Source organism: Gadus chalcogrammus, chromosome 4 (assembly GCF_026213295.1).
Source record: "Gadus chalcogrammus isolate NIFS_2021 chromosome 4, NIFS_Gcha_1.0, whole genome shotgun sequence".
Classification (NCBI taxonomy): domain Eukaryota; kingdom Metazoa; phylum Chordata; class Actinopteri; order Gadiformes; family Gadidae; genus Gadus; species Gadus chalcogrammus.
Window position 1 is genome coordinate 27,663,691 of NC_079415.1, and position 15,678 is coordinate 27,679,368.

General features: G+C 45.3%; 2 protein-coding genes across 2 annotated transcripts in view; both read right to left on the minus strand.

The window, feature by feature from the left end:
• Positions 1 to 649: 649 nt before the first annotated feature.
• Positions 650 to 7,506, minus strand: LOC130381347 (kelch-like protein 41b). Its single transcript, XM_056588881.1, has 6 exons — positions 6,069 to 7,506; positions 5,503 to 5,660; positions 4,189 to 4,296; positions 3,028 to 3,213; positions 2,210 to 2,356; positions 650 to 1,531 (listed from the first exon to the last, which is right to left on the minus strand). Exons 1-6 carry the CDS (start codon positions 7,191 to 7,193, stop codon positions 1,420 to 1,422), a joined length of 1,836 nt encoding a protein of 611 aa, XP_056444856.1. The 5' UTR covers positions 7,194 to 7,506; the 3' UTR covers positions 650 to 1,419.
• A 1,429-nt stretch (positions 7,507 to 8,935) lies between these two features.
• The window catches only part of LOC130381348 (collagen alpha-1(XXVIII) chain-like), a 30,837-nt gene continuing 24,094 nt past the window's right edge, over positions 8,936 to 15,678 (minus strand). Inside the window, exons 30-35 of the mRNA XM_056588882.1 lie at positions 15,573 to 15,608; positions 15,198 to 15,234; positions 14,328 to 14,885; positions 13,540 to 13,871; positions 12,419 to 12,620; positions 8,936 to 11,462 (exon numbers count right to left, since the gene is read on the minus strand). Of these exons, the coding sequence (XP_056444857.1) occupies positions 11,257 to 11,462; positions 12,419 to 12,620; positions 13,540 to 13,871; positions 14,328 to 14,885; positions 15,198 to 15,234; positions 15,573 to 15,608 (1,371 nt within the window). The 3' untranslated portion in view covers positions 8,936 to 11,256. The remainder of the gene's footprint in view (positions 11,463 to 12,418; positions 12,621 to 13,539; positions 13,872 to 14,327; positions 14,886 to 15,197; positions 15,235 to 15,572; positions 15,609 to 15,678) is intronic.

Sequence of the window (15,678 nt, forward strand, 5' to 3'; positions counted from 1 at the left end):
TTGAACATCAAGGGGGGGGTTTACCCCCCCCCAAAATAGGCCTAACGACGTCCCTGCTTTGAGCGTGTGTGTCTGTCAACCTGTGAGTTGGAAGTGTGTGTATGAGATAAGTCATCACCTTGTAGGTAGGGCTTGTACAACAGAATGAGTCAAATTATGTTTGTACTGTAATATCCTAAAGCAATGTAAACATACTGTGAGCTAAGCTTATTCAAACGTTGCTTTGCCACATCTCTCATAGGAGAAAGTTGTGGGGGTTTCCAACACAACAATGTCTGATGAAAGCCTGAAAACAAGAGACAGGAAATAAGACAGCCCGTTAGTGAATCATCCACAGAGGAATTTTCTGATGAGAAATTGGTTTCGGTATCCAGTCTCAAACAGGTTAGTGATTACCAGGAAAAGCTAATCCCTAAACTTCAACGCACATATTTTACCAGATATTACAGGAAACCGCCAAGGAAGTGTTTGGCTGTGTCCAGGAATACTTGATAATTGACCTAAATATACCAATTTAACTTAAAGGATATTCAATTAGTTTAAAGTAAATCTTAGACTTTTTTGTTCAGTTTAGTTTGGGTTTTGCAATTCCTCAAGCTGATTTCTGTCAAAAATACAACACCAAACCAACACAAGAATCACACACAGGTTTACAAATGTTTATTTTACAAAACAAAGAGCTAGAAATAACATTTTTATTAATTTAATTCAAATTCAATTTAAACGATTGATCTAATTGTGTTTTCAGTGTGTCAGTATGTGTGTCTGTGTGTGTGGGGTTGATGTTGATGTGTATTGGGGTGCAGTCTTTTATATAGCATCAAAGACAGAGAGACATAGAGATAGACCAAGAGCATGAGAGAGAGAGAGAGAGAGAGAGAGAGGGAGAGATAAACATAGGTGGCAATAAAGAATGATAGAAGGAAATAAAGAAAGAATGCGACATATTGGAAGGAAGGAAGATAGAAAGAAGGAATAAGAAAATATAAGGCAAAATAAATAAATAAAGTACGCCCAAAAAGAGAAGAGAGAAGATAACAGGCCAAAAAAAAGAAGGATAGAAATAAATTAAGAAGACGTTAAAAAACAGCAAAAGCGATCAAACTTCAGAAACATACATCCAGAATGGTTCTCTGGAAAGGGCTGTTGCAATGCATTGTGGGAGGATGAAGCCGTTTGGTTTGAACGGTAGAAGGGAAGGGGTAGAAAGGTAAGGTAGAGAAAGTGTGTGTGTGTGTGTGTGTGTGTGTGTGTGTGTGTGTGTGTGTGTGTGTGTGTGTGTGTGTGTGCATGTGTGTGCGTGTGTGTGCGTGCGTGTGCGTGCGTGTGCGTGCGTGTGCGTGTGTGTAGGGTGGCGGGGAGGGTCGGGGGCCGGGAGGGATGGGGGCCGGGAGGGATGGGGGGGGGGGGGGGGGTTCTCTACAGCTTTGGCATCCTGGCGGCGTTGAGACGCATGGGCACGCAGGACGCCCCCGCGGCGTAGCGCATCTCCCTCAGCATACCGCTCCACTCCTTCTTATCAGCCTCATACCTGACGGAGGAGGAGGAGGAGGAAGAGATGGAGGAGGAAGAGGAGGAGGAGGAGAATGGGGAGGAGGTGGAGGAGGAGGAGGAGAATGGGGAGGAGGAGGAGGAGGAGAATGGGGAGGAGGAGGAAGAGGTGGAGGAGGAGGAAGAGGTGGAAGAGGAGGAGGAAGAGGTAGAGTAGGAGCAGGAGATGGACGAGGAGGAGGAGGTGGAAGAGGAGGAGCAGGAGGTGGTGGACGAAGAGGAGGAGGTGGAGGTGGAGGTGGAGGGTTGAGGAAGACGAGGAGAAGGTGGAGAACGAGGAGGTGGAGGTGGAAGAGGAGGGGGTGGAAGAAGTAGTGAAGAAGGTGGAGGAGGAGCAGGAGGAGGATGAAGTGGAGGATGAGGAAGAGAAGGAAGAGGAGGAGAAGGAGTAGGAGGTAGAGGGGACAGAGGAGGAGGAGGACAAGGAAGAAGTGGGAGATAATTGCGGAAGTTGGAGAGGAAGAAAATGAGGGAGAACAAGAGAAGGAGGATGAGTAGTGAGACGGTGAGTAGGACGTGGACGAAGACGAGGAGGAAGAGTTGGCAGAAGTAGGCAGAGGACGAGCAGTGTTAAGGTCATCAAAGTACACAGAGTCCACAGTGTGTATATATATCTATAGCATTGCCCGGTGTGTGTGTGTGTGAGTCAGCCGCTTACTGCCAGACGTCGGTGACCTCGGAGGGCGCCACCTCCTTGTTCTCCATCTGGACGATGGCGAATCCGCCCACGGCGTACAGGGAGCCCCCCGTGGACACCAGGTTCACCGAGCTGCGCTCCTGGGGGAAGTCTGTGAAGGGCTCCCACCTAGACCGTCGCCATGACAACCATCGTGAGGTGCTTTTCAGTGTTTTGGATGTCGTGGCTATATAGTTTAAATGATTTAGCTTTTAGTTGATATAGAATTTATTTTGTTTACAGTGTATCTTTTAACTAGTTTAACATAATTAGCTTGTAGCTCGTATATAAGTTATATTGAATAGATGATGTTGTTTAAGTTGCATTGTGTTGTTTTGTTATTGTGTATAGTAGGCCTATAGCGGGTATCTTATATATATATAGTTTACCATATTAAGCTTGTAGCGCATGCATAACTTATATTGAATAGATGATGTTGTATAAGTTAAATTGTGTTACACTGTATAGTATAGCGTGTATCTTATTTATAGCATACTGTGTTGTAGTTTATACTATTGTTTAGCTAGTGTATTTCTTGTATATATGCTATACTATGTGATACTTAGCCAATGCAAGTATTCTGCTAAATGCCTTTGTTTATATGGAGAAATGTAGCTACAGTGCTAGCACCTAGGCTACTGAGCTTTAGCATGGCCACCAAACGCAAACATTTGTCATAGAAAGATTGTTAAATATGCCCCGAAAAAAACTCAACCGGTCCTTCGACCAATAAAGGTTAATTTGTCAAAGGATCTGTTAAGGGTCAATTTTCCCTCACATTTGAACTGGGGTTAACGTACTTGTTTGTGGCGAAGTCGTATGTTTCGCACATGCTGCTGAGGCCTTCCTCGTTGACTCCTCCCACCGCGATGATCTTCCCGTTGTGGATGACGGTGCCAAACATGGCCCTGGCTGTCTTCATGGCGGCCAGCTCCCGCCACTCAGACTGCTTGTGGTTGTACACAAACATCTTGTTGAGTGCTTTGCTGTCGGCCACAAAAAGACAAATGAAAGGAGTTTCAAATGTTGTATGTTTTATGTCATTTATATGTGGTTCATGCTTTATAAACCACGTGGCCGTTTGCTATTCGAGCAAAGTTGCTTTCTTTAATTATCAAAATATCATCAATCATGATGATCTTAGTTTGCAAACTTAATCTACTCAAATTAATTCCGATGTGAATTGGCATATCATGGGTAGCTCTCTAACAGAAAAAAGTACAGAAAAGGCAGCATTATATAGCTATCTATTAAGGGGTCAGATATGCTGCTGTAGGCTACTGCATAATACAGACCTGCTTCAACATCAACATGAGAGCAATTGAAGAGAGATAATAATAGGAAAGAGAGGAGTCAAGGACATTAAACAGGATGTATGGTGAGACTTGTTGATTCAAACCAGCAAGTGTTAATTACTGTGAAGTTAAACCCATGACATTAACATGATGCTACGCTGGATGCTTTGTAGCCTATATCCAATAAAGTGAAGAAGTAGGCTATACTTCATTCATTCATGCTTCGTTCATTCAATGAATGGAAGTATTAGCATGTTAGCATAGCAGATGGTATTGTAATGGTAACGGCTGCTTGCTGCTTTCCTGGTGGTAGATTGACAAGCAAGAGTGATGTGTCACAGACAGCTGTGACTGCCAGGATGTGGTCAACACACACACATACACACACACAGACACACGGACATACAGCAGGCATGTATCACGTATACCTTATTTAAAGTAGGCCAACTAAGATAATTCACTCATTTCATCCATCATTGATTCTTCTTAGGAACCAACAAACAGATCAATACATGAATGAATGAAATATTCATGAAATATTTAATGGAGTCCCTCTTGGTTGCATTAATTCCGCAAGCAAGCTACCAAGCCCAATTCATTGACCAATTCACTCATTCACCATTACGTCCGTCGTTCATTCATTCATTAGTATACACGTTCACTCACTTGTCGTCGGTCTTGCCTCCCAGGCAGTAGACTAGACCTTCGTGGGAGACCACAGAGTGGCCGTGGATCTTCAGTGGGAGCTTTTTGGACTCACTCCACTTCATCTTCCTGCACACAATCAGTAAATGAGGATACATGAACATCAGCAGGATTATGCATCCACTGACCAATGTTGTCATTATCTACATTATGAATACATCTACGTGATCATATTCTATATTGAGAATACATCTACATGATCATCATCTACATTATGAATACATTATCATAATGTACAATACATTATACGTTATCATAATCTATATAATGACTGCATTATCATTATCTGCATTTGAAATTAAGGTAAAATGCACGTTGTCAATATCCATGCATGATCAATATCTACTTCATATCTGTCAACCTACAGCCTCAACCTCCTGGAGAACAAAAATACATTAGCTAAACATTATCAATTTGTTTTACATCAATCCATCTGTTTGTCTGTCTTTCATCCTTCATCTGTCTGTCTGTTAGTCTGTCTGTCTTTCTGTCAATAAAGCGATAAAACACATTATTACTGAACACTGATGAATAATGTCAAAATAAACAGTTTTCCATGAAGTAGGGCTAAAAATCTCAATTTCAATTCTAGCTTCAGAAACACAAATTAAGTGTTGTAGGAAAAAATCCAAAATAGACATAAGACTCAATCAACATTGCACCGCACTGCTTAAAAATTCCACCAAAGATTGTGTGATTTAAAATGTCTCCATGACGTCTGGCATATCAGTGGCTGTTTGGACTGAAATAGATGAGTGAAATCGTAGAACTGCCTTCTCTCCTTCTATTTGTTCTACTCCAATCTCTTTTCTTTTGTCCTTTCTCTGTATCAGATTCTCTCTGGCGCTTTCCCTGTTTCTCACATTTATTTTGACATTTTCTGCCTCCAGCTCAAGCCTTAAATTATATCTATCATAAATGATCTACTTAATGTTAGCAAGTGTTAATTGGAGGCTATGTAACTGAATATCTAGGTCAGTCAATTTTGTTAGATGGAAAAGTTTGGAAGAGTTCTAAAAACTAAAACATTGTTCATAGTTTTAACATTCAGGATACAAAACAGTGTTCAAATTTAAATACCATAAAACAATTTGTTAAATTATCAGACACATTAGTAAATGCAGCTAAATGCAGCTAAATTATCAAGCTGCTAGCCTAATAATTTGCCTAGCTATGGTCCTCCATTGTAATTATCATGTAGTGACTCAGGTCAGATGAAAACAGCTAAACAGAAGAGGAAGAAGGAGAAAACAATGGCAACCACTCATCACTCACTCAACGTCAAAACACATAACGGTGTCCAAGGACTCGTTGGACTGGAGGTCTTTTCCAGCGATGGCGAACAGAATGTTGTTGCTCTCTCCGATGTTGAAGAGGCACCGAGGTGACGGCATCGGAGGAAGGGCCGTCCATTCTGACATCAACGGGTCCAACTGTCGGACAAATGATTGAATCCACAGTCAGGGGAGTGTCGTGTCAGCTAAACCTGATCACATCAGCGTTCACTTAGTCATACTAAGTACTAAAAGGCTTTTGAATCCTGCTGTGATAATCAGGGGGCTGTGAATATTGAAGGTTTTTAATACCATGAGTTTTGCACACTATTGACTGACTTAAAAGTAATGGGCAATGTGGGGTTTAACGAGTCTTACGTAAATTACAGTTCTGAAACACAATAAGCTATATATAGCCTACCACTCTTTAAGATGTACATATATTATGTATAAAAACAATAAACTATAAACCCAGGGAATGGGGAAATACAAATCTATTTTTACCCCCCCATATTGTTCCTTTATGTCCCTTACATAAAGTTAGGGAAAGGGAGTTGCATTTCTTACGGTGTAGAAGTAACACTGCAGGGGCGCGTCTTTATCCTCCTCATCCACGAACAGCCCGCCGATGATGTACAGCTGGTTGTGCTTGGAAACGGTGCTGACGTGGTTGCGGGGCACCTGCTCCGACATGGCGGCCAGGAAGCACTCGTTCTCCGCCACGTCGTACGCCACCGCCGCCGTGTCGCTGATCATCACGATGAACTCCCGCACATACATCCCCAACCGACGGCTGTCGTTGAGGTAGCCGGGCAGGAGGCTCTCCTCCTCCACCTCCTCCTCGTCGCCGTTGACCGCCCCCTCCTCGCCCTCCTTCTTCGGCTTGGGCACTACCTCCGGCAGCTTCCCCTTGAAGGCGTCGCTGACCGCCTGGATCTTCTTCTGGAGCTCGGGGCTGGCCTTGACGATCTCGTCGGCCTCCACCTTCTCCTTGAAGTACTTCTCGGGCATGAGGCGGAAGCGGATGCAGTCGAAGGCGTCGACCAGCACGGGCAGCCGCTTGTCCTTGTCGTGGCGCACCCACGCCATCACAAACTCAAACACCATCTCCTCCCTCTCTACGTTGAGCGAGTCCCCGCCGATGACGGCGAAGAGCTCGTGCGCGGCCAGCTGCAGGAACTCCTCGTCGTCGTGGAGCAGCTCGAAGCGGTCCGCCACGTAGTCGCGCGCCGCCACCGCCAGGCGGGGGCAGCTGAGCACCAGGCCCATGCGGAAGATGGCCAGGCAGTTGCCAAGCGACAGCTTCTTCTGGAGGTAGTTGACGCACACGGTGAACACCGACGGGATCTGGAACCGGTTGGCCAGGGCGAAGATGTCCTGCACGTTGTCATCCGTCAGGTCGATCTCCGCCGAGTAAAGGTAGCGGATGACCATGTCAAGGATGCCGGGGTTTATGTCCTCCAGCACCACCTCCTTGGTGTCCTCCAGCTCCTTGCCGTCCTCGCCAAAGAAGATCTCCCGGAAGTAGGGGCTGCAGGCGGCCATGATGAGCCGGTGGCAGGGGAAGCTTCGGTCGCCCACCTTCAGGCTGCAGTCCACAAACTTGTTCTCGTTCAGCAGCTCCTTTAGCCCGTCCTGGAGCAGGGTGCTCTGGAACAAGCGCAGCTCCTCCTTGATGGCGCCGGGCTCCATGGTGGATGGATGCAGTGATGGGAGGGGGAGGAGAAACAGGGGAGAAAGAGCGAGAGAGATACTAGGAGATTGCGGCAGGTAGGTCCTCTTGGTGCTCCGTCACCGGCTGGAAAGGACAGGGGAGCAGAAAGGCTGCCCGGCTGAAGACCCTGAAACCTAATCTTGGGCTCACCCACCCCCCCAAAGCCCTGACGCTCCACACTAAATATAGCTGCTCTGCCCCTCCTAACCTCAGGCTACAACCACCCCTGCCTGTGAAGCGCCTGGGAACAGCTAGCTACCACTAGCTAACCCCATTGGGCGCTTACACTGGGGCCCGTGCAGCTGCTATGTCCAGACTGAAGGAAGCAACTGGGGGAAGGGGAAAAGGGCCAGGGACTGGGGGGGGGGGGGGGGTTCAGTCCAGGGACACGCCTCCCCCACCACCAGCCCCATGAGTCAGTACCCCAAAGTACTCATGCGCTAACGCTAGGGCTAACACTGGACAAACCCACAATGTAACGGTACCATCATTCTACTTTTAATAGCGTGTTGCGTCGAGGGATTTGTGTTGGTGTGCTAATGCAGCGGCATTAACGCAGACAAGGTCAAGTTTTTGATGCTCCGGTACCATCCCTGCCAGCTCCTCCCTCGTTCATTCATCTGTATGAATTCAGTTAAATTCGGTTTTAGGACCACGGTGTGGTCAAGCTCTTTCTAGGAACAACCTTCATCCACGGTAGCAGAAACGAGGACTCACAGGGAATACAGAACACCAAGCTTTAGGCTAGCTTTTGGTTAGCTTTGGGTTAACTTGGGTTACCTTTAGGTTAGCTTTAGGTAGGCGTTGATTGTTACGAGTAGTAGAGTCTGCAGTGCTAAGAATAGATTTTAAAATAGACGGCGAGAGCGAGCAGCTGCTTGGACAACAGATGAGCGACAGATACTTGCTGTTCTGCCCCCCCGCCTCCCCATCAGCAAAATGGCTGCCCTTTGCCTCCAACACACACGTACTCACACAAACACACACAGTCTTTTGGATTATTGTTTTAAACTGACCAAGTCAGCTTCTACGTGTGTTTGTGTGTGTGTGTGTGTGTGTGTGTATGTGTGTGTGGGTGGGTTTGTGCGGGTGTGTATATGTGTGAGTGTGTGTGTGTGTATGTTTGTGTGTGTGTTTGCATGTATGCGTGTGTGTACGTGTGTGTGTGTGTGTGTGTTTGCATGCGTGTGTTTGTGTGTGTGCATGGCTTTTTCTCCGGTTAACATATTTTATGCTCCGAATGAGCAAAACTTCCCGGACATATTCGATTACACCCTTCAGTATTCCTTTGTTTGGTGTATATATATATGTTGTTTTCAGTTACAGGGGCTGGGGACTGCATCTTTTAAAATACGAATCCAGTGTGTGTGTCAGGAAACATTGAAGCTCCGTCCACAGGGAATGAATCAGTATGGACTTAAAGGGAGAGTATTTAAAGTCCTAGGAAAAGAGTGTTAGATAACAAGTTCTGTGTGTGTATGTGTGTGTGTCTGTGTGTGTATGTGTGTGTGTGTGGGTGTGTGTGTGTGTGCGCGACTAAAGATAGATCCCCCTCCGCCAGTAGGAGACTCTGGGCGTCTAGTGTGTAATTTAAGCCCAGCAACATGTCGTATTGTGCCTTCGAGTCGGCCGATAGGCAATCAGACTCGGAGCAGGCACAATTACCCCGCCAAAGCTGCAAAGGAACACAAGCATTCAGAAGTTGTTGAATTTCTTTAGTTTTCGTTTATTTTTTCCAAAATTACATTTCCTTTGGGTCGTGGATACGAGCGCAGAAATCCAATATTTTAAATAACCTTTGACCTCATCCGAAATGTCAAATGATTCTGGATTTACAGATGGTCCCAGGTGGATCTGACAGGATGACGTCATCACGGTTGAACACAGGAAGTGACCTCATAGTGATCTCCGGTAGTTGACGGGACTGACAACTCGGGTCATTGCCCCCCCCCGCCCCAATTTTAGCAATTAGGAGCATGTAACACAACAGTAAAGGGGCAGTATACATCTGTTTGTGTGTGTGTGCGTATGTGTTAATCTCTCTAATATTACTACATTTAAGTTTTCATCTTTTTTTTATTATTTTTTTACAAATTCTTTGTGTTGAGTTTATAGTTAAGGCAACATAACAAACACAAACTGACGTCACATTATTAATAAAGACCAACATACAATACGAAAACAACAATCACAACGCAAAATTACGTATCCTCAGACCTACATACAAAAATACACAAAAAAATAAAGATTATTGTGGAGCCGTCTTCCTGCTTGACCTTAATATAAAACGTTTACAAATTGTAAATTACAAACCTCCTGTCCCAGTATAAAACACAGAAAACAGTACGGAGAAATACAGGTAAATTCAAAAAGCAGTAACAGTACTGTATGGATAATGCTTTCGCTACATGGGCAGTGCGAGGTCAGCTTGTGTATAACCTTGTGTATAACCTTGTGTGTAGCACCTGATAGAACCCTCTGGAAGGTTACAAGCATCTCGGGACCCTGCAACTATATTAAAAGAAACTCCACCAGAGATTCAAACCAGAGGTGTTGATCAAACCCTCAAACGCTGGAAGGTTCTTCCTACTGGGTTTAAGTATAATCACATGGAGGTGATAAGTGGTATATATATATGTATATATATACTGGGTGGGGCTGGCGTGATGGGTGGTTTGCCGTGTATTTCCTTTCTTTCCCCGCCAGATGGTGACATATCAAACATCGGTGTAAAACAATGTATTTTTTGACAACCGCGTTATGTATTGACGGAATCAGCCACACCCCTCCCTACTCTTTCTCCAGCTGAAATCTAGACACATGGTCGTTGTATTTAACCTCACAAGAACGGAGAAGTACTGGTTCGCATTACAGACCCATAAAACCTCTTATGGGGGTACAGCAGAGAATGGTTTTACCGGATGATCGTAGTGTGGGTTGCATGACATGAATTTCTTCTGAATAAGTTTGTGAGTCAATGTGATGTCATGAATGCCCGAGCAATGTCAATGAATACGCAACAGTTTAATGAGTGAGCGAATGGACAACTGTATACTGGAAGGATATATATGAGTGATTGAGTGCATGGGTGAATGTTATGAGTGGGTCAATGTTTACATGAGCAAGTAAATGAACGAATGAATGTTATATAAGTGACTGAGGGCGTGATTTAATGTGTGAATAAGTGATGCCATTTGAGTAAATTAATGGATGATTACTAAAATGATATATGAATGAATGAATGTAAAATGGCTCATTCTATTGATGAGCAAGTGTCATTTGAGTGAGTGAATGGATGAATACGTCAATGTATACGAGTGAGTGAATGGAGGAATGTCATATGAGTGATCGAATTAATGAGTGAATGCAAATGATCATCATCCTAATCAGTAACTGCCATATGAGTGAGTGAACGGATGAACATGTGAAAGTTAATTTGCTGAGTGAGTGAGTGATCGGTCTAATGCATATATGTCATGCGAGTGAGTAAATTAACGACTGAATGGATGAATGTCATATGAGTGAGTGAATGAATGAGGGAATGCAAATGGGTAATCGTCTTCATCTGTAACTGCCATACGAGTGAGTGAACAGGCGAACATGGCGACACGTTATTTTTGTGAGGTGGTGAGTGTTTTAATGCATAAATGTCATACGAGGGAGTAAATGAATGAATGACTGAATGAGTGAATGCAAAGCATCATCATCCTAATCAGTAACTGCCATACGAGTGATTTAATTGATAAAAACGTGAATGCCCTCTTCGTGAGTGAGTGAGTGAGTGAGTGAGTGAGTGAGTGAGTGAGTGAGTGAGCAGTCTAATGCATAAATGTCATATGAGTGAGTGAATGAGTGCACTGCAAATGGAGACTCGTCTTAATCAGTAACTGCCATAGGAATGAGCGAAGAACACGTGAACACGTTATCTTAGTGAGTGAGTGCGTGAGTGAGTGAGCGGCCTAATGCATAAATGTCATACGAGTGAGTGAATGAGCGACTGAATGTAAAAAGGGGCGTGGCAGCTCGTGGCGTGACGGTTCATCAGAGCGTGCCCGCCACTGTGGATATCACACATGTCCGCCTGCACTCCTCCTCCGTGTCAAAGCGGTTCGTGTTGCCGTTGCAGCCGCCGTACCAGAACTGGGCGCAGGCGTTGGCCTGCTTGTCGTAGTACCAGCGGATGTTGTAGTCCCGGCACGGCCCCTGGTCCAAGACCAGCCCACAGCGGGGGTCCAAGGGGGCGAACTCTGGAGGATGGGAATGAACCAATGAGAAGAGAGGAAGAAGTTGAAGAGACGAATAAAGAGGATGAAAGTGGAGATGAATGTAGGATTTAATCTGTGGTTGAGACGCAACGGATAAGTGACGTGAGGGGACCCTGGAGAATTAAACGGGGCAGACAGAAGCAAACGACGACAAAGGATGAGCATTAAGCAGATTATTATCCAACGCAACTTAAAAGGGGCTAAAAGGAGTCAAAGTGGTCAAAGCGATTGAAATAAGAGTGACTATAAAAAGGGTCTAGAAGACCAAGAAGCTTGGACAACATAAGCTATTGGATTCCTTTTCATTTTATTGTATTAGTATATAAGTAGTCTAAGTCACAGTAGTCCAGCTATGTTATAGCAGAACTCAAAGAGGGAGACGGCACAGAGCCTGGGCAGGAAACTGACTACTGCAGCTCAGACCTACACCTTGTTTCCTGTGTTGTTAAGGAGACAGAAGAAAACAAATCTGCAAATCTGAGTGGATGAATTCTTTAGAGAGAGGTTTTACTATGTTTGTTTCTTCATTGGCCAGTCCACACGGTATTGAATCGATTTTACAGACAATGTTTTACAGTTGACGACTACCGGGTGAGTTATGATCATCAACTACCTGCTTACAGATCACTGCCTCCTGCAACATGATTGGTCGCTACAAATGTGACGCGAATGAATGTGAAACGCTCCATTTAGCGCGATGAGGGCTCGCCTGCCTTCAGACCTGAGATATGAACCTAAAGTCTTAGTTGTGAGATTAGTAAATAAACTGTCAATCTCAGAGCAGACAGAAGCCAACGATACCGGAAAGAAAGCCACAACCAACTAAACAGACAAAAACCGGCAAACACAGAAAAAATCCACATGTTCAGAATGAAATAACAGACCATAACTCTTTATCTTAGGATTCATTCTTATTTACAAAAGTGTTGAAGTGTTACCTTTCGGTAGGGCCGGTCTGACTACAGGCACATACTGCACAGATGTCCCGTTTGTAGAAGAAGGGGATGAGGATGAGGATGATGATGACGAAGACGACGACGATGAAGAGGAAGTGCCAGAGGAGGAGGGGCTCTCCCTGGCCGGCTGAACTGGTCTGGTGGTGGTGGGGTTGCGGTTAACTCCTTCCCCTGCTGTGGTGATCTGTATGAAAGGAATCCACAATGACAGTTTTCTAAAGCGACTCAAAGAGGTATTTTTTTACTCCAAAGCAGAACAATAATCAAGCTGAGAACCATCAAAGAGTAATCACGGCGTTGGAAGAAGTCCGATAACAGGACTGTGAGTGGAGAGTAGCGGAACCACAATTTAAGATTCTGTGCTGTCACACGAGGATAAAAAAGCAATTTGTGTACTATGCAAGACTTAAGCGCTCAGCACTCAGACATAAACATGACAAAAAGTGTTTGTGGAGAAAACACATCAACTCATTCCTCATTTTGCGCACTTCATTTTGCGCAATCTCCATAGATGATGGCAGAGCCAAATTGTGTGTGATGTGAGCCGTGTGATTCCCCCGTCTCCATGGATACCCCATTGGTCTTAACAAAAAAGGTTTGTCTGCAAAGGACATCTTCGGTCTTGGCCAGCCAAGATAAAATGTTCTTATTTGTATGTATGCTGCTGCTTTTACACTGCTTAACTTAAATATCCACAATATCCATATATAACCTGGAAATATTATTTGGTTTTGTGTCTCTATGTTCTTAAAGGGGGCATATTTTACCAACAGGTTTGAGTGTGGTTAGCCGTTACAAGCCGTTTGGAAAATCAACCTCGTCTGACATCACAAGTGGGCGTGTCCAACTAGACGTAAGATGGATAGATGAGCAACGTTTGCTACAGTCCATTGGGGAGGCTGGTAGATCTATCCAGCACACATCTAGGTGGACACGCCCACTTGTGATGTCGGAAGAGGCAGATTTTCTTGTAAAATCGCACTCACACCTGGCGGTATAATATGTCACCTTAAAACAAACTGCAAAGCATCATTAAATCCAAAGGGTAAAATCGTCCAACGCTAAAAATAAATCTCTTTCCCAGCATGCATCAGGACGTGTACCTGTCCCGTGGAGGATCCTCTAACGGTCTCGGCCCCCACCTCCGGCCGTCCGTGGACTTCGGTCCTGACGACGACGCCACTGGTGCTGATGGTCTGGCCGCCTCTCTGCAACTCCTGCCCTCCATTGGGCCGCTGGCCATGGCCGGCAATGCCATGGTTCCCGTTGTTGCCGTGGTTCCCGTTGTGTCTGTTGTTCCCATTGTGTCCGTTGTTCCCGTTGTGTCCGTTGTGTCCATTGTGGCCGTTGCCGTTGTAGCCGTTGGTGAGACGGTTGTAGATCAGCGCTCCGTTCTCGTCCTCACAGAACTGGCTGACCAGCTTGGACTCCAGAGCTGCAGATAATGACACATAAAATCAGAAAGGATGTTGAAATCCTGAACAACCCCCGAATCGACCAGTCGAGGTACGAGAGGATGCCCTGTCCTATTAACTCATCTATTATTACTCATTGGAAGTAGGACTTAAAGTATTGTATGGTTACTCATTAAAGGTGACATCTGGTGGTATAATATGTCACCTTTAACGCACAGCATGTGCCACCATGCCACCATTCGCGCACAGACAACAACAATTCCTTGTGCTATAACAACCAGGTACTGACGTCAATTCCATTAACCAATCTCAGAGCAGACAGAAGCCAACGATACCGGAAAGAAAGCCACAACCAACTAAACAGACAATAACCGGCAAACACAGAAAAAATCCACATGTTCAGAATGAAATAACAGACCATAACGTCAATTCCATTAGCATGGTGCAACACCGTCAGCTGCTCTCGCCCTACTTACCCGGGAGAGTGTTGAAGTCGTCGATGAGGAACATGTGCTCCGTGTCCGGGTCCGAGGCGATCAGGTTGAGCTCCCGGAGGAACTCGGCCTGCGTGGGGTCCGAGCTGTTGACGATGCCCAGCGCAAACATCTCGATGTTGGCGGCGTGAGCCTCGCGCACCGCCATGTCCAGCTTCACCGACTCCCTCTTGTCCGTCTGTCCGTCGGTGATGACGATGGCCACCTTGCTGACCCCGGTGCGGGCGCTGTAGAAGGCCTCCTGGGTGGCCTTGCGGATGGCCGTGCCGGTGTACGTGCCCTCGCCGATGTAGGGGATGTTGCGGATGGCCTGCTTGACGTCATGCTTGGTCATGTAGCGCGCCAAGTTGAACTGCAGCCGCACCTCCAGGCTGTACAGCACCAGGCCGATGCGTGTGGCGTTGCGGCCCACCGTCACGCGGTCCACCAGCGCCGCCACAAAGTCCTTGATGATCTCAAAGTTCTCGGGTCCCACGCTCTCGGAGCTGTCGATGACAAACACCAGCTCCATGGGCCGCTCCTTGCACTTGACGCCGCAGCCTGGGGGGGGGGAGGAATACCGCTGGGATTGGTTAAGACCACCGGTGTTGTGTTTTTTCGATGACCGCTTCAAAGACTTGATACCTGGTAATACTTTCCCTAACGCCTGTTTTACGACTATCATCTTTCAAGGACTTCAATGACACTGTTTTTATTACTTCCCATAACTCTTTTTTAATGATGACTGTTTGTCAAGGACTTCAATAACTTTCTTCCATTTATCGATATACATCACATGCACATCAAATCCACAGTGTCCACATGTTAAGTGTTAATAGACTCATGCCACCTTTCTACACAAAATATTCTTACCACAAATTTCCTTGATCATCCGAATAATGTCGTCTCTCTGAAAGCAAAAGAAAAACTTAAATTCCAAGACCAAAGGCAGAAAAGAGTTTCTCCTTGTCTTCAAATTGACATATTATATATATTATACCACCAGGTGCGAGTGTGATCAGCTGTTACAAGCTGTATTGTTGCTGGATAGAACAGTGTTCCAGCCTACCCAGTGGGCTGTAGCTAATGTTACTAATCAAACCATTATACATCTAGGTGGACACTCCCACTTCTGATGTCAGAAGAGGCAGATTTTCAAAATGGCCGGTAACGGCTATTCACACTCACACTTGGTGGTATAATATGTTGTCTATAATGAATATAAAAGATTAAAGTCACATTACTTACAGTCAGGCCCGCTTCACCTTTGATGCCTGGTCGACCCTACAAGGAAAAAAACAAAGGTAATTTATGAATCTGTAAAGGTTTAACTTTTTGAAGTACGCTGCACACT

Excerpts from the sequence above, each read along its gene's own strand:
- LOC130381347 (XM_056588881.1), bottom strand. The coding sequence starts at position 7,193 with ATGGAGCCCGGCGCCATCAAGGAGGAGCTGCGCTTGTTCCAGAGCACC. Across the intron at positions 4,297-5,502 it reads GTTATGTGTTTTGACGTTGA|GAAGATGAAGTGGAGTGAGT; the intron begins GTGAGTGATGAG and ends GATTGTGTGCAG. Across the intron at positions 3,214-4,188 it reads GGAGGCAAGACCGACGACAA|CAAAGCACTCAACAAGATGT; the intron begins GTGAGTGAACGT and ends TGTGGCCGACAG.